The sequence below is a fragment of the Hippopotamus amphibius genome, chromosome 1, assembly GCF_030028045.1.
Source record: "Hippopotamus amphibius kiboko isolate mHipAmp2 chromosome 1, mHipAmp2.hap2, whole genome shotgun sequence".
Taxonomy (NCBI): Eukaryota; Metazoa; Chordata; class Mammalia; order Artiodactyla; family Hippopotamidae; genus Hippopotamus; species Hippopotamus amphibius.
Genome location: NC_080186.1, coordinates 197,332,327 through 197,351,809, shown reverse-complemented (window position 1 = coordinate 197,351,809; position 19,483 = coordinate 197,332,327). Strand labels below are relative to the sequence as shown.

Genomic DNA, 19,483 nt, shown 5'->3' with positions numbered 1-19,483 from the left:
TCACCTTTGACGGGACAGGCAGGAAGCCTGGCCAGACCCTTCTCACCTACTGAACTGAGGACACAGAAGACCTCATATGGTTGTAGGAAAAGAAAAACAAAAAACTAGCAGGGCAAGGACTAGGATAGAGTAGGTTCCTCATTTGTCTCAGACTCAAAATTTAAGAAGATACCAAAAAATTCAGGAGTCAAGACAAATAGTCTTGTAAGCAACAGTATTCTAAAAAATAGAAGTTAATGCAAAGAGCTCTAATATTAAAGTTTTTTCTTATGCCAGAGGACCCAATATAGCTTGGCATGACACAACTAACCATTATTTTAAAATCTAACATTTTGTTCATTTGGGCCGTAAAATAAACAACAAATTTCTAAAAATTCAAATCACACAAAGTATGCTCTCTGACCATAAAAAAATTAAACTGAAATCAATAACAAAGATACTTGGAAAATCTCAAATTTTGAAAGTTAAACGTACTTCTTAAAAAACCTATGGATTTTTTTCACAGAGGAATTCACAAAAGACATTACAAAATATTTTTAAATAAATGAAACTGAGAACGCAACAAAAATAAAAATTTAGGAGATTCAGAAAAGGCAGTGCTTAGTGGGAAATTTGCAGCATTAAATGCTAATATTAGAAAAGGAAGGTCATGATTTAACGATCTAAGCTTACATCTTTAGACACTTAAAAAAAGAACAAAAGGAAGAATAAAAAACAGAAATCAATGAAATTTACAACAGAAAAATTAAAAAAAATCAATGAAACCAAAAGATGAATAAAATTAACCTCTAGCTACAATGATCAAGAAAACAACTGCCAATATTAGGAATGAAAAGGGAAATCACTAAATATTCTATACACACCAAAAGGATAATGAGGGGGTATTATGAATAACTTTATGCCTATAAACAACTTGGATAAAATGAACAAATTCCTTAAAACAACCAAGCTCATTCAAAAAATAGATATTCTGAATAGTTCTGTATTTGTAAAAGAAACTTAGGTTATAGTTAAAAAAAAAACCTTCTAACAAAAACTCCAGACCTAGGTGATCTCCCTGACTAACAGTGCCAAACATTTAACAAGAAAATAATACCTCTACTACATAAGCTCCTCCCAAAAACAGAGGAGGAGGGAACACTTTCCAACCCATTTTATGAGACAAGCATTATTAAATCAGATGAAATCATTACAAGAAAAAAATTTAAAAAATAAGGACTGATATTTCTCACAAACAAAAAAGTCCAGGTGTAAATACTCTTACAGTACAGAAATATCTTTTAAATTAAAAAGTCACCTGAATAGCCAAAGCAATCTTGAGAAAAAAAAACGGAGCTGGTGGAATCAGACTCCCTGACTTCAGACTATACTACAAAAATACAGTAATCAAGACAATATGGTACTGGCACAAAAACAGAAATATAGATCAATGGAACAGGATAGAAAGCCCAGAGATAAATCCACACACCTACGGTCAGCTAATCTATGGCAAAGGAGGCAAGGATATACAATGGAGCCTCTTCAATAAGTGGTGCTGGGAAAACTGGACAACTACATGTAAAAGAATGAAATTAGAACACTCCTAACACCACACACAAAAATGAACTCAAAATGGATTAAAGATCTAAATGTAAGATTGCACACTATAAAACTCTTAGAGGAAAACATAAAAAGAACACTCTTTGACATAAATCGCAGCAAGATCTTTTTTGACCCACCTCCTAGAGCAATGGAAATAAAAACAAAATAAACAACTGGGACCTAATGAAGCTTAAAAGCTTTTGCACAGCAAAGGAAACTATAAACAAGATGAAAAGACAACCCTCAGGATAGGAGAAAATATTTGCAAATGAATCAATGGACAAAGGATTAATCTCCAAAATATTATAAACAGCTCATGCAGTTCAATATAAAAAAAACAAGCCAATCAAAAAATGAGTGGAAGACCTAAATAGACATTTCTCCAAAGAAGACATACAGATGGCAAAGAGGAACATGAAAAGCTGCTCAACATCACTAATTATTAGAGAAATGCAAATCAAAACTACAATGAGGTATTGTGTCATACTGGTTAGGATGGGCATCATCAGAAAATCTACAAACAATAAATACTGGAGAGGGTGTGGAGAAAAGGGAACCCTCTTGCACTATTGGTGGGAATGTAAATTGGTACAGCTACTGTGGAGAACAGTATGGAGATGCCGTAAGAAACTAAAAACAGAATTACCATATGACTCAGCAATCCCACTACTGGGCAATATACCCAGAGAAAACCATAATTCAAAAAGATACGTGCAGCCAATGTTCACTGAAGCACTATTTACAACAGCCAGGTCATGGAAGCAACCTAAATGTCCATGGACAGATGAACGGATAAAGAAGATGTAGTACATATATACAATGGAATATTACTCAGCGATAAAAAAGGAATGAAATTGGGTCATTTGTAGAGACATGGATGGACCTAGAAATTGTCAAAGTCAGTCAGAAAGAGAAAAACAAATATCGTATATTAACGCATATATGTGGAATCTAGAAAAATGATACAGATGAACCAGTCTGCAAGGCAGAAATAGAGACACAGATGTAGAGAACAAACGTACGGACACGAAAGTGGGGGTGGGGTGGTGCTGATGGGATGAACTGGGAGATTAAGACTGACATATATACACTAATATGTATAAAACAGATAGCTAATAAGAACCTGCTGTATAGCACAGGGACTCCACTTTGTACAGTAGAAACTAACACAATTGTAAAACAACAATACTCCAATTAAAAAAAAAAATGTGTCAGTCTCACAGTGAAAAATATAGGTGTTCAATAGAAAGTGTCAAAGTCACCTGTTTTGCACAGTTTCTCATTCTGGGGAGCATGTAAATTTCTTCAAGTTCCTTCTGTCTTTCTTCCTCTTCTAATCGTCTTCTTTGATCTTCAGGAATGATTTCTTCCCAATTTTTTGAATTTCTTTCAGGTTCCAACTCAATGTCATCCTCATCCATATTTGAAAAGTTGGCAACCTGATAAATTCCAGAATTTTAGCAGAAAAAGATTAAAGAAAAACTCACCCTTAAATTACTTTTTCTTTTTTAGCAGGAAGGAAGAAGCATACCAGAATAAGACATTATAACTTAGCCTCAGGATAATGAATATGACTATAGCTTAAACCAAATATGACTGCTAAATTAAGTTTATTTCTTCATGAGGTCAAAGTAGATCAAACCAAATGACTTCTAAGAATTCTCTTCCAGGAAGGATTTCTTTTGCCCTGCTGATCAACAGAATTATTACTATAATAGAACTAGAGAAAGTTAACAGAATAACAACAAAGTAATTTATAGAGTAATATGCTAAATCACCTTCTGCAGAAATTACCAAACAACTACAAAGTGCTGTAGAACAACCCAATATTCTTATCTTTATGATCATAAAAAAAGTACCAAAAAAGCTAATGACAAGACACAAAGGGGGTCTAAGATCATAGATAAATTTATTTAGGTTCCCTAAGCCCTAGTTTCTTCATCTCTAAAAAAGGGGGGCTAGTAACAGCACATTAACTTTTGTGAGGATTAAATACATACGGTGTTTAAAGAACTGTGCAGAGTCTGATATGCAGAAAGCACTCATTAAAGCTAACTGCCAATTTTAGCACATTAAAGCTTACAGATAACAGGAAAGACAAGAAAACTATGCTTATGCTACATAAGGAATGGGGCTGAAAATATAGTGCTTATTCTCTCATGTATCCTATCTAAATGTTGATGATAACCTTAAAGCCAGTTGTGTATGAGTAGCAACTCACTGGTATAAAAGCAATCTGTATTTATTCAAGTTAACTTATCGGTGACTTTTTTCAAATTGCCAATTAATCAAATTAAAAGCAAACAGTATAACAATGTCGTCTTTCCAAAAAAAAAAAAAAAAAAAAAAAGTTAATTGGACAATACACAGAGTGAGTGCCAGTTTCAGAAACCTTTACCTCTCACCAAAATTACAGAAATAGTCTTCTAACTTTTCTTCCTGCTTCAATTCCTGCCACTACAGCTGCCACTCTGCAGACAGAGTGATCCATTAAAATTACAAAAGCTTTTATTCAAAGCTTGTCTGTGTGTGGCACATTGCAGGTGTGCAATAAATATGTGTTGAATGAATGAATGACATTAATTGATCCTTTAAAACCTCAGTTTGTGGAAAATGGCTACGATATAGAGGAACCACTTCATTATGCTAAAGAACTGGCACACACCTTACTCTATGAGGTTGGTTGACTTGTTTTAGGACTCCTTGCAACTTTTTAGCCCTCACCTAACCAGAGGTATTTATCAGTATTACTGCTTACTTTGCTTACTTTGTCTGACTGATTTACTTGAGTTTTCTTAGTTGTGATAATGCTTTAATTAATCTAATGTCAAAAACTGCTCCAATAAAAATCAGCTAAAAGTCTTCAGTCATAAACATGTAACTGTTCATAAATGACTTGGTCCCTTTCAAATCAGGTCACTACTGGTTCGTCAGAATAAGAAAGACAAATTTTTATACACCGTAGCAAATTTTAAGACAAAGATGTTCTTAATATTTTTTAAGATTACCTTGCTGGTCCTGCTTGAAAAAAGAAAAGATGAATAAAACACTAAATGACAAAAACAAAAAGAAAAATCACTTCTCAATTTATATAATTATAAAGAAAAATTAAAAAAGAAAAATCTACCTTGAACTGAGAAAGTAATTCATCTCCTACAGTTAAAGGTCCTGGTTCATTTTCATGAGTTTCAGCCCTCTTCAAGATTTCATCTATATCCATTTCCTAAAATAAGCAAGAAATCTTTATTCTAAATATACTTTATATTGTTTTAATACTTTACATTTATAGTTTAAAAAATGACACATTTTGAGACAAATATTTTGTTGTTGTCTTTACCTGGGGCTCTTGTTCTTCTCCCTCGGGCTCCTTAAAAAGTTCCTCAGCACCAAATTTTAAAATAGCTGATAACTCTTCTTTGTTGAAAGGAGTAGAACTAAAATCAGGAAAAGCAAAAATACTTAACACTAACAGTCACAAATTTAACATTTACATAGCACTTTTATGAACTGACATATCCACCTTTACAACACTTAATATGACACAGATAAGTGAAGCATTACTAGTATACTTATTTCAAAACTAAAGAACTTGAAGTCTAGGGTTTTCCCTCAAGATTACAAAATGAGAGTGGTGAAAACATGTACTGAATATATGTCACTGACTAGAAATTAGCTCAGTGCTTTAAAAAACAAAATAACAATACTAAATACAGTACTTCAACGACCTGCTTACAGTATGCAACACATCAGAAAAATGAGTGTAGTATGGTTCTAAAAGGACTAAAGTAAAGTAACTACCTTGAGGGGGCAGAACCTGTGTGTAGCACTGTCTTCCCAGTTGTGTCCATTCTTTGAATCACAAGATGATCTAAAACCATCTTCTTTTTGGCCCTTTCAAGAATATCCTCTTCAACTGATCCCTTTGTAACTAGACGATAAATGTTCACCTGTAAAGATACACATGATGAAACTTAAAGTGCAGTAAAAAGGAATCATTGTGCCAATGTTAAATTAAATGCCCAAACTTTGGTACAAAGACTGAAGTTCATCAGACATGAAATTTTCACTAGTAAAAGGTAAAATGAAAATTTAAAAATATACAACTAAGTTTCTTCAATTTAAAGATTATTTTGAGAATATGTCCTTCCTTCTTACATTTTGGTTATAGACATTATTTGCTTCTTTTTCTTCTTCTTTAAAGAATGAAAGTAATTTTTAAATTATATTTTAGCTGGGAAAGTGGGCGGGGGGTGGTGGTGGTGATAAACTTATGACAATTTTATACCAGTTCCCTTGTTTCACCATTCTATATAATCCAAAATTCCAAAAATCAGTTCCCAAGTTAATGATGAAGCTGTGCCATTAAAAAAATAAAGCTTTCCAAAATAGACAAAAATTGATGTGTAGTAATATTGCCCTGCTTCTCAAGGTCAGTGGTTCTATATCAAGCAATATCACCATATAGGAATATTTTGAAAATTTATGGAAACATTTTTAGTTTTCACAGTGATTAGAGGGGCTTAACAGGGACCCAGGATACCAGGCATTCTTTATTAAATTGGACATTCTGGCACAATGAAAAATTATCCTTGCCTTTCAAGTCTCCCAAATGACTTAAAAACTGTTTTAAATTATCTTGAGTCTAAAGTATAACTCTATTTTAATATAAACATAAAGCATTTTTACAGTTACAACACACTAATTTTTTCAGGATTGGAACTACTGTGTAAATCAGTAGATAACTGAATATTGCATTATTTGGATCTTTATCAATAGTTATTTCCAAATGGTTACAGTACTGGGTCACCAATAAAACTCATCTGTATTAGTAACCTACAACTACTCACTTTGTAGTTGCTCATGCAAATATTTAAAAGGAGATCTTAGACCCCTCTGGTCAGATTTAGAACCAACAACTACTAAAATAGCAAGTACATGAAGCACAGGAATCTCGTATGTCACCAATAATGAAATAATAGAGAATTTATCTCATTAATAATGAAAATATATTTCATATATACACCTATGTTTAAAAAATTTTGTAACACAATGGTAAGAAATCTGTATTGCATTATTTTGTGATCTTATTCAGGTATTCATCCCAGAGGTCTACCACATAGCTTTCTATGGTTTCTTATCTTACCAGTTCTTTTCCTAAGGTATCCTTTATTTTCTATCCTGTATTAGAAAATGTGGTGGCCAAGGTCTTTAAGTAGTATGAGTGGAATGTTTACTCTAGCCATGTGTTGAGGAGTTCAATACAGGAGGTATCTGTTCAGTGCAATTAAACACTTTTCTCCATCTTATTCATAATACAGGAATATGTTGTCTCTTCACATATATATTAGGCCCAGCTCACCTGTGAGAATATCCTATTTCCTCACTTTCTCATCTTTGACAGCCTATAACTTGTGGCATGTTGTTATCCCTACTTCAAGTTTCCCTCTCTTCTATGAGAATTATCTGAGTAAAACATTTTTTTAGTTTTATATTATGGATTTATTTTTCAGTAGAAAATATGCATATTTAAAAAGTAAATAAACTGTGCCTTTTTGTGCTACTTGTTCATATCGCCTGCTTTGAAAAAGTCTGAAAACACTACTCTAGATGGAGGTAAATGAATTAAAACACAAGGACCAAGACATCAAAAGAATGACAGATGGTTTTTCTCAAGGGCTATTACAACTGACCCAGACAGTTGTACAAAAATTATGAGAATGGCTTTTTTGCATGGAGAATCTTGTGGGCACATGGATAAAACACAGGCTAACAAAAAGGAAGTAATGTACTAAATAAGCAAAATCTCTTCCAATAGTTAAAATAAATATATGAAGATATTTTAAAGTTTATGTATCAAATGAGAAACACTGTATTCTATAGGTATAAACAGAATTATGATCAAAAGAGAGTGCATGATCCTATTTAGGCATAGGTTTCTCAGTTCTGTCAGAATTTCCAGGTGATTCTGGTATTTTGAGTTCCTCAGTACCCTATCTGGTCAAAAGCAATATGACTGTTCCAGCAATCTTACCAGAAGGATAAACCAAAATCACTTCTAAACTCTGATCATAAAAAATATTCTAAAAGAGTAAAATAAGGAGAATAATAAATACCTGTTTCTTTTGCCCAATTCGATGAGCTCTAGCCTGTGCCTGAAGATCATTTTGTGGATTCCAATCAGAATCAAATATAACAACAGTGTCAGCTGAGGCTAAGTTAATTCCTAAACCTCCAGCTCTTGTGGAAAGCAAAAAGCAGAAATCCTGTAAGGAATTATAAATAGGCACAATTTTAGATTCTTCTAAACTGTGACTGTGAACAATCAATGTGAGAATTTTACAACTGAATTTCTGAATTTAAAAAGCATTTCACCAATAAAACAGAAAGCTAGTTTTAAAAATTACTAATAAAATATTTAAACATCTAGCAAAACCAATCAACAAGACTCCAAAATACAAATATATATATATATATATGAATAATAAACAACAATTCAAGAAGAATTCTAAATCAAAGTGGGCTAATTTATTTTGAAGCAAATCTAACTGTCCCATACTATAATAAAATTGATACGAAGGGCTAAAATTCCTCAGATTTAACCCAGAATACTGATTTAAAAACCTTACTTGCAAATCAAAACTGGCTACCACCAATAAAACTTGAAAAAAAAAAAAACTACAAGTATGACTAAAATAATGACTAAAACACTTGGAAAAAAAAAACTACAAGTATGACTAAAATAGTGACTAAAACAATTTATGTACAGTTTAAACATCCATACCTCTGATCCTTCAGCATTAAAATGATCTAGAGCTTGTTTCCTCAGCTCCCCTTTTATTGATCCATCTAATCTCTGGAACAAAACATTAAAATACTGCATTGTAACAGATTCAAAACTTTAAAAAAGGAATTAAAATCTATTGTAAAAAAATGATGCATTCCTTTTGCTAAGACTAGAAGGTACTTATAGGTAGGAAAGCAATGCCCAGGCATTCTGTCTCCAGAGTCTGTGCTCTTAAACTAGAATTGCTTTCACTAATAGTAAATAATAGCACTGGTTATCATTTTACCTGTGACCCACTATAGCAATACATTTTACATTTGAATGAGTACACAGCTATACACCCAAAGCAAGTTTCATGACACAATGTACTGTGATATACCATTATTTTATGATCTATTTCCTTAAAAAAAAAAAAAAAAACACATTGGTACAACCCATTAAACTGATTCCCAGATCCATTAATGGGTTACAGCCCGCAGTTTAAAAAACAGATTGAGTCCAACATGGTTGTGGACCTATACATCAATGTTGCCTGAGAATTTAGAAACACAAATTATTGAGACTCATTTCAGACCTACTGAATCAGAAACTGTGAGAGAGGGATCCAGCAAAAGCCCTCTGTTTTAAAGTATGAGAATCACTGATTTGGGGCACCATGGGCTCTACCTGGACTGCTCACATTTGAGTATCTTGAGTATTCATGGGTGACTTGAGCAAATAATTTGCCTTTTCTCCTTGTAAGTTTCCTCCTCGGTAAATGGACATAGGAAGAAGTACTTCCTACATACAGAGGATTTCAGTGAGAGAACACAGTAACACTTAGCAGTGTCTGACATATACTGAGTGTTCACTAAATATTAGCTAAACAAGAGATGTCCAAAATTAAAAAAGTTTTTAAAGTATTATGTTTCTTTTTCACTAAAAATTACAATTAGTAAAAACTTTCATTCTTTCTACTTTTTCCCCAGATGACTACATGTATCTCAATCATGTTTATATCACCCAACAACACCTGTTCTTCATAGCACTTACCAAAGTCGAAACATTACATTTATTTGTAATTACCTCCTTAATGTCTACCTCCCATGTCAGATTATAAACTCCAACAGGGCAAGGATTATGTGTGTTGAAGTTCTTCATTATAATTCTACTTCAATTTTACTGCCTGCACTAAATACACATTATTTATTAGCTGTATGTGCTGAGTGTCTGCTATGTTCCAGGTACTGTTCGTAAAATTACTCTAAGGATTAAATAAATTAGATGTCAAGTGCTAAGACTGACTCTAACATTAAATCCTCATTCATATTAGCTGTAATTATATTGAATGAATTTCAAAATAAATACTGAATAGATGGAATATGAGCCTATTTTGGTCTTTGGTATATTCTCTAAAGCAGAGGTTCCCATCCCCTGGACCATGGACTGGTAGTGGTCTGTGGCCTGTTAGGAACCAGGCCGCACAGGAGGTGAGCAGCAGGCCAGCGAGTGAAGCTTCATCTGTATTTATAGCTGCTCCCCATCGCTCACAGTACTGCCTGAGTCCTGCCTCCTGTCAGCATTATGGTGAGTTGTATAATTATTTCATCACATATTACAATGTAATAATAACAGAAATAAAGTGCACAATAAATGTAATGTACTTGAATCATCCCGAAACCATCCGCCCACTACCCCTGGCCTGGTCCGTGGAAGAACTGTCTTATGAAAGTGGTCCCTGGTGCCAAAAAGGCTGGGGACCACTGCTCTAAAGTCATGTAGTTTTTTTCAGCAAACTATGCATAATCTTCAGAATCTGCAACAGTCCTATAACATTCACAAGGATTGCTCTCTCTTGTCCTTCCTAAGACTAAAGCCTAATACATAAGGCTGCCCCTTTAGATTTGAACATAGGAGAGAAATACAAACTTAAGAGAAAAATTGCTTTGCTGTTAAATGTAAAGTCAAGAAGAAAAAAAAAATGACAAAAATTTTTTCAACAGATCCATTTTCTTACAGAGTATGGTTTATATAAAATCTATTCTTCATTTACAAAAGAATTTCAAAGGTAATTTTGTAGAACATGCCCAGGAATTAGACGAAATTTAAATCAACAAAAAAGACAAAATGAAATGCTTACTTGAAAGGGGAACTGACGATACTTCAAATATTCTGCAAGTATATCTAACATCCGCACCATTTGAGAAAAAATAAGAACTCTATTGCCTCGCTCTCTTAGGCGAATTAACAGTTTATCAAGAAGAATTAATTTTCCGCTACTACGGATTAAGTGCTATAAGGAAACAATAAATTACAACTGTTATGACATGTTAAAAGAACTACATCAAATGAAACAAATGCCCCACAACACTTGTTTCTTTAATTATTCTACACTGAGATTTAAAATTTTCATAATTTTGGAAATAGTTTCAGTTTTCAAAATTTTCTAGAACCTTTATCAATTTGCTTTATGATTTAAGCTAAATTTTCCTTGCTATTTTGCACCTAGGTTTTTGCTGTATTTTCTGGAGACAAAAACAAAAAGCACTGTTCCGCTCTATTTGCTAGTTATTACACCATTTCTCCAAAAATCTTAGCTGAAAAACAACACACTGAAAGAAGCAACAACTTGGTAATCAAAGGTTTTGAAAGAGTGAGAAAATATATTCTAATTTATATATATCAGTCACTGATAGCACTTCAAAGCACTACTATGACTAGATTACAACTGTGCCTTATTCACACTCTTCATTTGTCTTCCGGAAGTGCTCCAGATGCCCTTCTTAAGATTACCATTTGCCATGTCACAAATTCAGCACAACCACTATTAGTGAATTTTTTTCACAATGAAAAACACACTAAGGGGTTTTTGCTGGATAAAGTGTGACAGCCCATGGTCAGAGAGATCTGTTTTTAGAAAAATGATCAAAATGACTAATTAGATAAATTATAACCTTAAAATCTTTTTATAAAGACTAAAAAATAAGCTGCACCATTATTTAAATATACCATTAACCAAAGAGAACTTCTAACCAATATATTAAAGCACTGTGCCATTTTCAGTTAAAACTGATATAAACATTTCTAGAACTTTGCTTTACCACAATGTAATAAAATTTTAAAATTCTTACTTGTAAGGCCTCCTGTTTATTATAGAATTCATTATTATCTGGTGGTTTAATGAGGTAGCAATGGTTACAACATTTCTTTAGCTCCATCATAATATTCAAAAAGCCTGAGGTACTGCCCTTGGAACCTTTGCTGAGGGCTTTGTAATTCCTAGTTAATATCCATCTGTTTAAAAAAATGATTATGAAAATGAACAGAACAATTAGGATGAATTCTAAAACCATAAAAAAAAAAAAAACCAACAATCAAGTACCAAAGCAAAACTGCACCATTATGAAGTTCAACTGCATATACAATGGACCAAACTTTGTTTACAAGACTAATGAACCTCATTCATAAGACTCATGAGAAGACATAACTTATCTGAACCATGCGTTTACAAAGTAAAGACTTAACGTAACATAGTGAATATAGTGTATTAATCCTGTGCCCCCAAAATTTATTTTTAAAATGGTCAACTGCATTATCTATCTTAACCTTCCTACAGATTTCACTACATTGGGCAGCTAACGCAGATACCTAACACCTCATGGGGATATCTGGTTTCGCCACACTGCCTTCTCTAAATTACAATTACACAATACACATGCAACTTGGAGAAAAATTTTAAGTGGTTACTACTGCAAATTATATATAGCATTTCCTCTCACCAGGATCTACCTTGACTAACATCTCTTATTTTCTTCCTTTTTATAGTCTTTAAAGGGACTTGAAACAATTCTATCTGATTTGTCTCAAAATGACAGAAAATAGGGGAAATGGAGGTAGCTAGAGATAAAATAAGATTGGCAATAAGTTGAAAACCAAGCTGAGTGATGAAGCTTATTATATTATCCTATTTTGTATATGTTTGAAATTTTTCATAATAAAAACGTAAAATTTATACAATAAACGTTTTTTGTTTTTTTTTAATTGGCTGTTTTGGGTCTTTACTGCTGTGCGCAGGCTTTCTTTAGTTGTGATGAGTGGGGGCTACTCTCTGTTGTGGTGCGCGGGCTCCTCACTGCCGTGGCTTCTCTTGTTGCAAAGCATGGGCTCTAGGTGTGTGGGCTTCAGTTAGTTGCAAGACATGGGCTCAACAGTTGTGGGTCACGGGCTCTAAAGCGCGGGCTCAATCGTTTCGGTGCATGGGCTTAGTCGCTCTGCGGCATGTGGGATCTTCCTGGAGCAGGAATCGAACCCATGTCCCCTGCATTGGCAGGCAGATTCTTAACCACCCGCACCTAGGAAGCCCCAATAAATGTATTTTTAAGTGGATGGCACTTACAGATTTATCATAAAATATGTTTCTAAGAATTCAAATGCATGTACCAGTGCATTTTATGCAATTAAATGTTTAAATAGATATTAGGACAGATTTTTTTTGATTCTTTGAAGTGTTACTATACAGATCCAACATATATAATTTATATAAAATATGATCTATTAACATTCTTCCAAATGCAGGGGGGGCCTAAATTTTTGTTCTAAGTTTGTTCTTATGGCTTTTACATTATACAGTTAACATAATTACATAATAATGCCATCGTATCATGGCAATCCTAACTTAAAAAAGAAACCCTCTATAATGTAACATAGTATGAAATAGAGAAAAGCAATTGATGATGTGGTATAAGATGAATTATTTAGTCTTATGTCACCTGTGATCTTGGACATGCCATTTAATCTCTCTGCCTCAAATATGCCATAGAATAAAACTATTATAAAATTCAAGAATTGTTACTGCTCTAAGACCCAACTGGTGCTGGGGGATACCTGGATGAGACGAGGACAGGGGTTATGTACAATTAAATGTTCAGAACATGTGCTCTGTTTATAGCTTACTTGTAATACTGTTTCTGTAAAGCACTCATTTCCATTCTTAAAATCTGCTCAACCTTGGCAGGTAGAGATTTTTCCACATCTTTCTTAACCCTGCGTAACAGAAACGGCTCAAGCTCCTTGTGGAGGCTTGCATAACCATACTCTCTGCCTTTGCCATGTTCTTCTTCAAAATCCTCCCAGGAAGAAAACCTTAAAAATTTAAGCAAATGGAAGAATCACTGAAAGAAGTCAAACTGCATTTGAGATTTATCAGGATAGTCATATGTAAACAAAATACAGATTTTTAGAAAAAAAATTAGCTCAAGTTAATCAATCACTTCTAATAACTATATTTCCAAGAAATCTATTGTATGCTTATACAGAGGTAAAATATAAGTTGTTTTATAAATAATTTTTGACTTTCCTTGAGTTAAATAAAGATGAAATATTTGAAAATATTTCACCTTTTGGGAGTAATTATGACTAAAATATTTCTCAAAGTTAGTTCTGAATCTATTGAAAGAAAATATGTATGTGACCTTGGACAAGTTATTTATCCGTATTTAGTCTGATTTTCCTCATTTAGAGAATGAAATTTTCTAACAGCACCTTGTTACTATTGTTACTGCTACTGTTAATAACTAAGAATTATACTGTTTCCATTTTTTAAGCAAGATATATTTTGAACACAGGCAAAAATCAACTGTTGTAATTTATTATACATGGCTCAAGCTTATTTACAAAATTGAAAAATTAAAATATTATTTCAAATATGAAATATTCCATCCCATTTACATTTCTTTTCTTCTTAATAATCCCTCGTCCAACGTTTGGGACAATAAAACCTCCTTCTGACCTTATTACCCACACTACTTTCCTGTTAAACTTAGCATACAAAACTAACATTAAAATCGTGTATCTCAATTTATCTTACTTTTCTGGCATAATGAAATGCAGCAAAGACCACAGCTCTTTGAGCGAGTTTTGCAGAGGAGTTCCAGTGATAAGGAGACGGTGATTGGACTTAAAATCTATTAAAGTTTTATACAGAAGAGAGTCATCATTCTTTAATCGATGTGCTTCATCTACACCTATAAATGCCCAATTTAGACCTCCAAGGAATGCCTTAAAATGAACGGAAGAACATAGTTAATATTTCAAGAGAAAAATGGAATTCAAATCATTCAAGTGAGACAAACTTAAAAACAAACCAATGTCTAACAGTCAAGTAAAAATTTTGTACTATTCTAAGACTTATTGAAATCTTCAAATCAAGTAAATCAACATGCAAAATATAATTCCTTCCATAACTAATTTAGCCATTAGAAAAACAGAGTATAATATCAAGTGAAAGTTTTACTAGCTTACATATTGAAAATAAAAACTAGAGTATCATTTAAAAATTTTACAAAAGATTTCTAGGCTAAGTCCAATAGAAACCTTTATTAATGTTAATTTGGAGAAAATAAACCTGGAACAGTGTCTTACTCCCAGTGTAGTTATAATTCACTGTATGATTTTTACGAATTGTGTATTGCAATGTATAAATGTGGGCCTCTAACTTAAAACAGAGACAAGGCTGATACTACTGCTTAATAGTTGCATGAGCTTAGGCAAGTTCATTAACCTCTTTGAGACCTGACTTTTCTTCACAATAGGGAGAGCAGTATATTATAAAGTAATTATGAAGAATTAAATAAGACAACAGCTATAAAGCATTTACCCAGTGGTAGCGTAATCCTCTTGAAGGATACCTCCCAGAGGTATCTTCCTCCTTTAAAGACCTTGCAAATCAACAGACACTACACCAAACTAGTTTCATATTCTTTGTTTTTACAACATTTTAAAACTGTAAAAATCATTCTTACTTCAAGGATCATAAAAAAAATAGATAAGCCAGATTTGACCCACAGGCTTTAATTTCCTGACCCTTGATTTAAGTTATCTTCTCATCCTACCCACTACATATGGTAAAGGAAAAACTGATATATACCAAACAAAACACAGTTAATACACACCTTATCCTTCAATAAGATCTCATAAGTTGTTAACAGGATATTAAATTTTAACCGTTTGGTCTGGGGATGCATCCACTCATGAGTTCTTATCTATTAAGAAATTTTGAAGACAATTTTAAGACAAACATTAAAAAAAGTATACTTTTACTTGAATATCGAAAATAAAATCCATCCAAAATATACAAAAAACTATGTATATGTACATGTAATAAAATAATTTTAACTATTCTTTATACAGTCCAAAAAGCTACACTGATCTTACTTAACATAAATAAAATATAAATACTCCAGCATATCAAAACCTATTAAAAAAAGACATTTTTAATATACACCTCTTACTTAAGGAAGTTCTCATTTGAGAAAACACAAGTGATTTTTTTTTGAGGATAAAATATTACGTCTAGGGTTTGCTTCACAGTAATTGGGAGGAAAGTATCATGTAGAGATACAGATGAGACAAAACTGGCAAGAGTTAAAACTGTGAAGTTGGACATATGCACATGGAAATTATTATACTCTTCTGTAGGCTTTCACATATATTTAAACTTTCAATAAGGCAGGAAAAACACATATGTATATAAAGTAACCAAAAATTAATTTTTATTAAGCCAACTGAACATACATTGAAAATTACTGTGTGGCAAGTTTATGCTTTCTAGAAACTAAGACTTTATAAAGACAAATCAAAGACTTGTCCTTAAAGATAAATTTGTCTAAATTTCTAAATTTGTGGCAAAAAAACTTACCATGTTTCTGCTGTTGATGTCACCTAAATAAACCACAGCATTCATTTGAGAAGCCCATGTCTGAATCTCCCTTTGCCAAGAAGTGAGAGTGGAGAGTGGCACTACTAATAGAAAAGGTCCATATAACTGGTGTTCATGAAACAAATAGTTCAGAAATGAGATCGTCTGTATTGTTTTTCCAAGGCCCATTTCATCAGCAAGTATGCAACTATTTCCTCTACAAAGTTAAAAATAAAAATCATGTATTCATATTTACAAGAAACTTTTCACATAACCCATGTACAAGTTTATATGAAGTTAAATAAGATTAATCTGATAGGTATTATTTACAATATGCCACTTTTATTAACTATAAATAATAAATGTCAAGGCCATTATAATAGCATAAGTTTTTCATTTTAGACCAGAAGGAGCTTAAAGATTAACAGTATTACCTATAATCAGATATGCAGACAAGAACACAACCCATCTACAAGTGGTAGAGTCCAGATAAAACAACTGTGGTAAAGTTTTTTTAAAAAATTGAACCTTAGTCACCTACATTGCCAAGAACAGAGTAAGGGACACAGGAGAGATGAAAGAAAAACAGAGGCCTAAATGGGTATTAGAAATAACTGGAAGAGAAATAGTCCAGGACTACTGTGAAACAGAATGTATGTATATTCTGATTTCAATTTCAATAAAAATTTATTTAAATACTGCAACAATCAAAAGATTCTTTCTTCTTAATATGTAATGAGTACTATTTATATAATAGGAAATTCAAAGACCTGCATATACATACCAAAGGGTCTTATCCTTTACGTTGGTGGAAATCTTTTCCAAACACTTTCTGTAAAAAATTTTTACCCTCTTAAATAGACAATTCAAAATATACTTACTTGCACCAAGAGTGAGCAAGCCAATTTAAACCATTCAGTTGATAATCTCTTAATTCTAATCCCTCATGTCCTCCAATATACGATGGCTGCTTCTTTAGGGCTACAAATCTTGGCCTTTGTTTTAATACCTTTAGTAGAAATAAATGTTAATGTGAAGAATTATTAAACATAAGAAATCATATTAAAAGATGAAGATGTCAGCTTTTACCATTTAAGTTTTAAAATTTCATCTCAAATCATCAAGGTCAGAAATTCCATGACTCAAAATATATCTGAGGATTCAGTCAAAGAAAACTGTTTTCTATTACTGTAACAATGTACAGTGAAATATTTTGCTCTTTTGTGAACCAAAAATGATAGAAATAAGTAAGTTCTTGCTGAAATACTTGGGTCTCAAATATTTCACAAGCAAAAGCTATGCTAAACTCATTCATTTAACCATTGCTCCAGCCCTGACCTAGAAATAAACCATAAAACTGGTTTAATTTCCCATGTGATTTCTGATTTCTAAATTACCATTACGAATTAATTCCATCTTGTAATAAGAAAACAAATTCTAGTAGCACACAGACCGGAAACTATCACTAATAGTAACTTTAAGTACAAAGATATTATATTAGGCAAGGTAGTCCTGGATACTTTCTTATGGGGACATCCTTCTTTTCCTTTCATCTCATCATGGTAAATATTCACAATCTTGTAAATCAAGCATATACATCTAGTTTCTAAGGAATTTTCCTTTTTGATCTCCCTAACTCCCCACAACTACCACCACCAATTTATTATCTTTCTGACACAGTTTCACTCACCAAGACTAGAAGACAGAGCCACATCTAAGATGGCACAGCAGTTACAGGAACATCAATTCCTGTAAGACCTACCATCCAAGCAGTTCTCTCCTTTAACCTATGTGAAATCAGGATCCAACTCTCTATGTGGGCTTGCAATATTTATGACACATAAATACATTTTCAATAATTTAAATGGCAAAAAATACTCACTTTGCAGTCTTTGAAAGGAGTGGTTTTTGATTGATTCCTGCTGAAATACTCATCTATGCAGGCTTGAAACTTTTTGGAAATGAGAGCTCCATCTTCCCAGCTGCACTCTGAGTATGGAAGGCCCTGCCATTTGCAATAATAATCAGGATAGCCAGCAGCTGACTTCTGATTGGAATGAGCTGTGAGATAAATCAGGTATTCATTTTATTTTACTTTTTACACTGAATCTTATCCAAGGAATAATTCTTGTTTAAAAACGATACAAGTAAAAATAAGCCATCTGATTTACAATACTCTTATTATTATAATAAGAGTAAGCTACTGTATTTGATGTGTGAGCAGTATATTTAAGATTTTTTTCAGATGACTTCAAGCATGGAAAGACAAATGTTTAATCAGAATCATTTATTACGAACCAATTATTCGCTCCACTATTTGATACTGCTTATGGAGATCATCTGTAAGCTCTTGCTGACAATTATAATATTCCACATCTTCTGGAGAAGCATTTTTCAACCTGAAAGATTATTAACCCAATAACAGACTTTAAAATCTCCCCTAAATAAACCATCCCCCAAACACCATCTGTAGCACAAAATCCCCCATTTTGCCACTCATCATGTGAACCAGTTTGAATAATGAAAAAATTGACACAGAAATAAAGTTAAGCACCATTAATTTTTAACTCTCATATAAAACATACCATCTTTTTGTTTCCTGATCTTTTTTCTTATAATTATCTAATTTTTTCATTCCTCTAACATTCTGCTGCTTAAGGGTTTCTTCTGTCTCCCAAGTATTGTGGATATGTGACCATCCTTTCCATTTAATTAAATACTGGATCTCTCCTGGTTCCTTGTTTTTTTCAAATCCTGCATTCGGGTCACCATCTGCTTCAACTGCATAGATGGTTGTAGTAGCACCAGTAGCTGGAAAAAAAAGCACAAGACATCCCATGTAATTTTGTTATAGAAGCATTTCAACTCAAAATTTAAAGAATATAAATAGAAAAAGATATGTTCTTTTAAATAGTAACAGTTTAAGAATTTATGGGAAATTACATTACACAGTTATAAAAGAAACTCTGAATTCTAAAACAGAAGGATTATCTAATTTAATCCCCTCAGTTTTAAAATTAGAAAAAACGAGGTCAAAAAGACAGCAGCTCACATAAGATCATACAGAAATTTATGATAACTCACGATTGGAACATTGATAATTGGAAATTAAAATAACTAAAAATCACCTTTAAAAACTACATGTCCAAAATCAGTATGTGGAAGATATCTGCACCCCCATGTTCACTGTAGCACTACTTATAATAGCTAAGACACAGAAAGAGCCTAAGTGTCCACCAACACGACTGGATAAAAAAACATGGTACATATACATATACAAAATGGAACACTATTCAGCCATAAAAAAGGATGAAATCTGCTATTTGTGACAACATAGATGGACCTTGAAGGCATCATGCTAAGTGAAATAAGTCAGAGAAAGACATACTGTATGATCACACATATATGGAAAAGGGAAAGAGGGAATAGAAGAATTCATAGAA

At 32.8% G+C, this 19,483-nt stretch overlaps 1 protein-coding gene across 6 annotated transcripts in view; it reads right to left on the bottom strand.

The window, feature by feature from the left end:
* The window catches only part of CHD1 (chromodomain helicase DNA binding protein 1), a 78,888-nt gene that overhangs the window by 27,735 nt on the left and 31,670 nt on the right, over positions 1-19,483 (bottom strand). For 5 of the 6 annotated variants that reach the window (XM_057738474.1, XM_057738516.1, XM_057738485.1 and 2 more), the window contains 16 exons: positions 18,626-18,851; positions 18,339-18,439; positions 17,923-18,101; positions 16,922-17,049; positions 16,041-16,257; positions 15,295-15,384; positions 14,211-14,401; positions 13,298-13,486; positions 11,476-11,638; positions 10,485-10,637; positions 8,363-8,434; positions 7,695-7,844; positions 5,380-5,528; positions 4,919-5,015; positions 4,709-4,804; positions 2,844-3,020 (listed from right to left, as the gene is read on the bottom strand). In XM_057738474.1, the coding sequence (XP_057594457.1) occupies positions 2,844-3,020; positions 4,709-4,804; positions 4,919-5,015; positions 5,380-5,528; positions 7,695-7,844; positions 8,363-8,434; positions 10,485-10,637; positions 11,476-11,638; positions 13,298-13,486; positions 14,211-14,401; positions 15,295-15,384; positions 16,041-16,257; positions 16,922-17,049; positions 17,923-18,101; positions 18,339-18,439; positions 18,626-18,851 (2,378 nt within the window). The remainder of the gene's footprint in view (positions 1-2,843; positions 3,021-4,708; positions 4,805-4,918; positions 5,016-5,379; positions 5,529-7,694; positions 7,845-8,362; positions 8,435-10,484; positions 10,638-11,475; positions 11,639-13,297; positions 13,487-14,210; positions 14,402-15,294; positions 15,385-16,040; positions 16,258-16,921; positions 17,050-17,922; positions 18,102-18,338; positions 18,440-18,625; positions 18,852-19,483) is intronic. The other variant, XM_057738505.1, reaches the window with a different exon arrangement.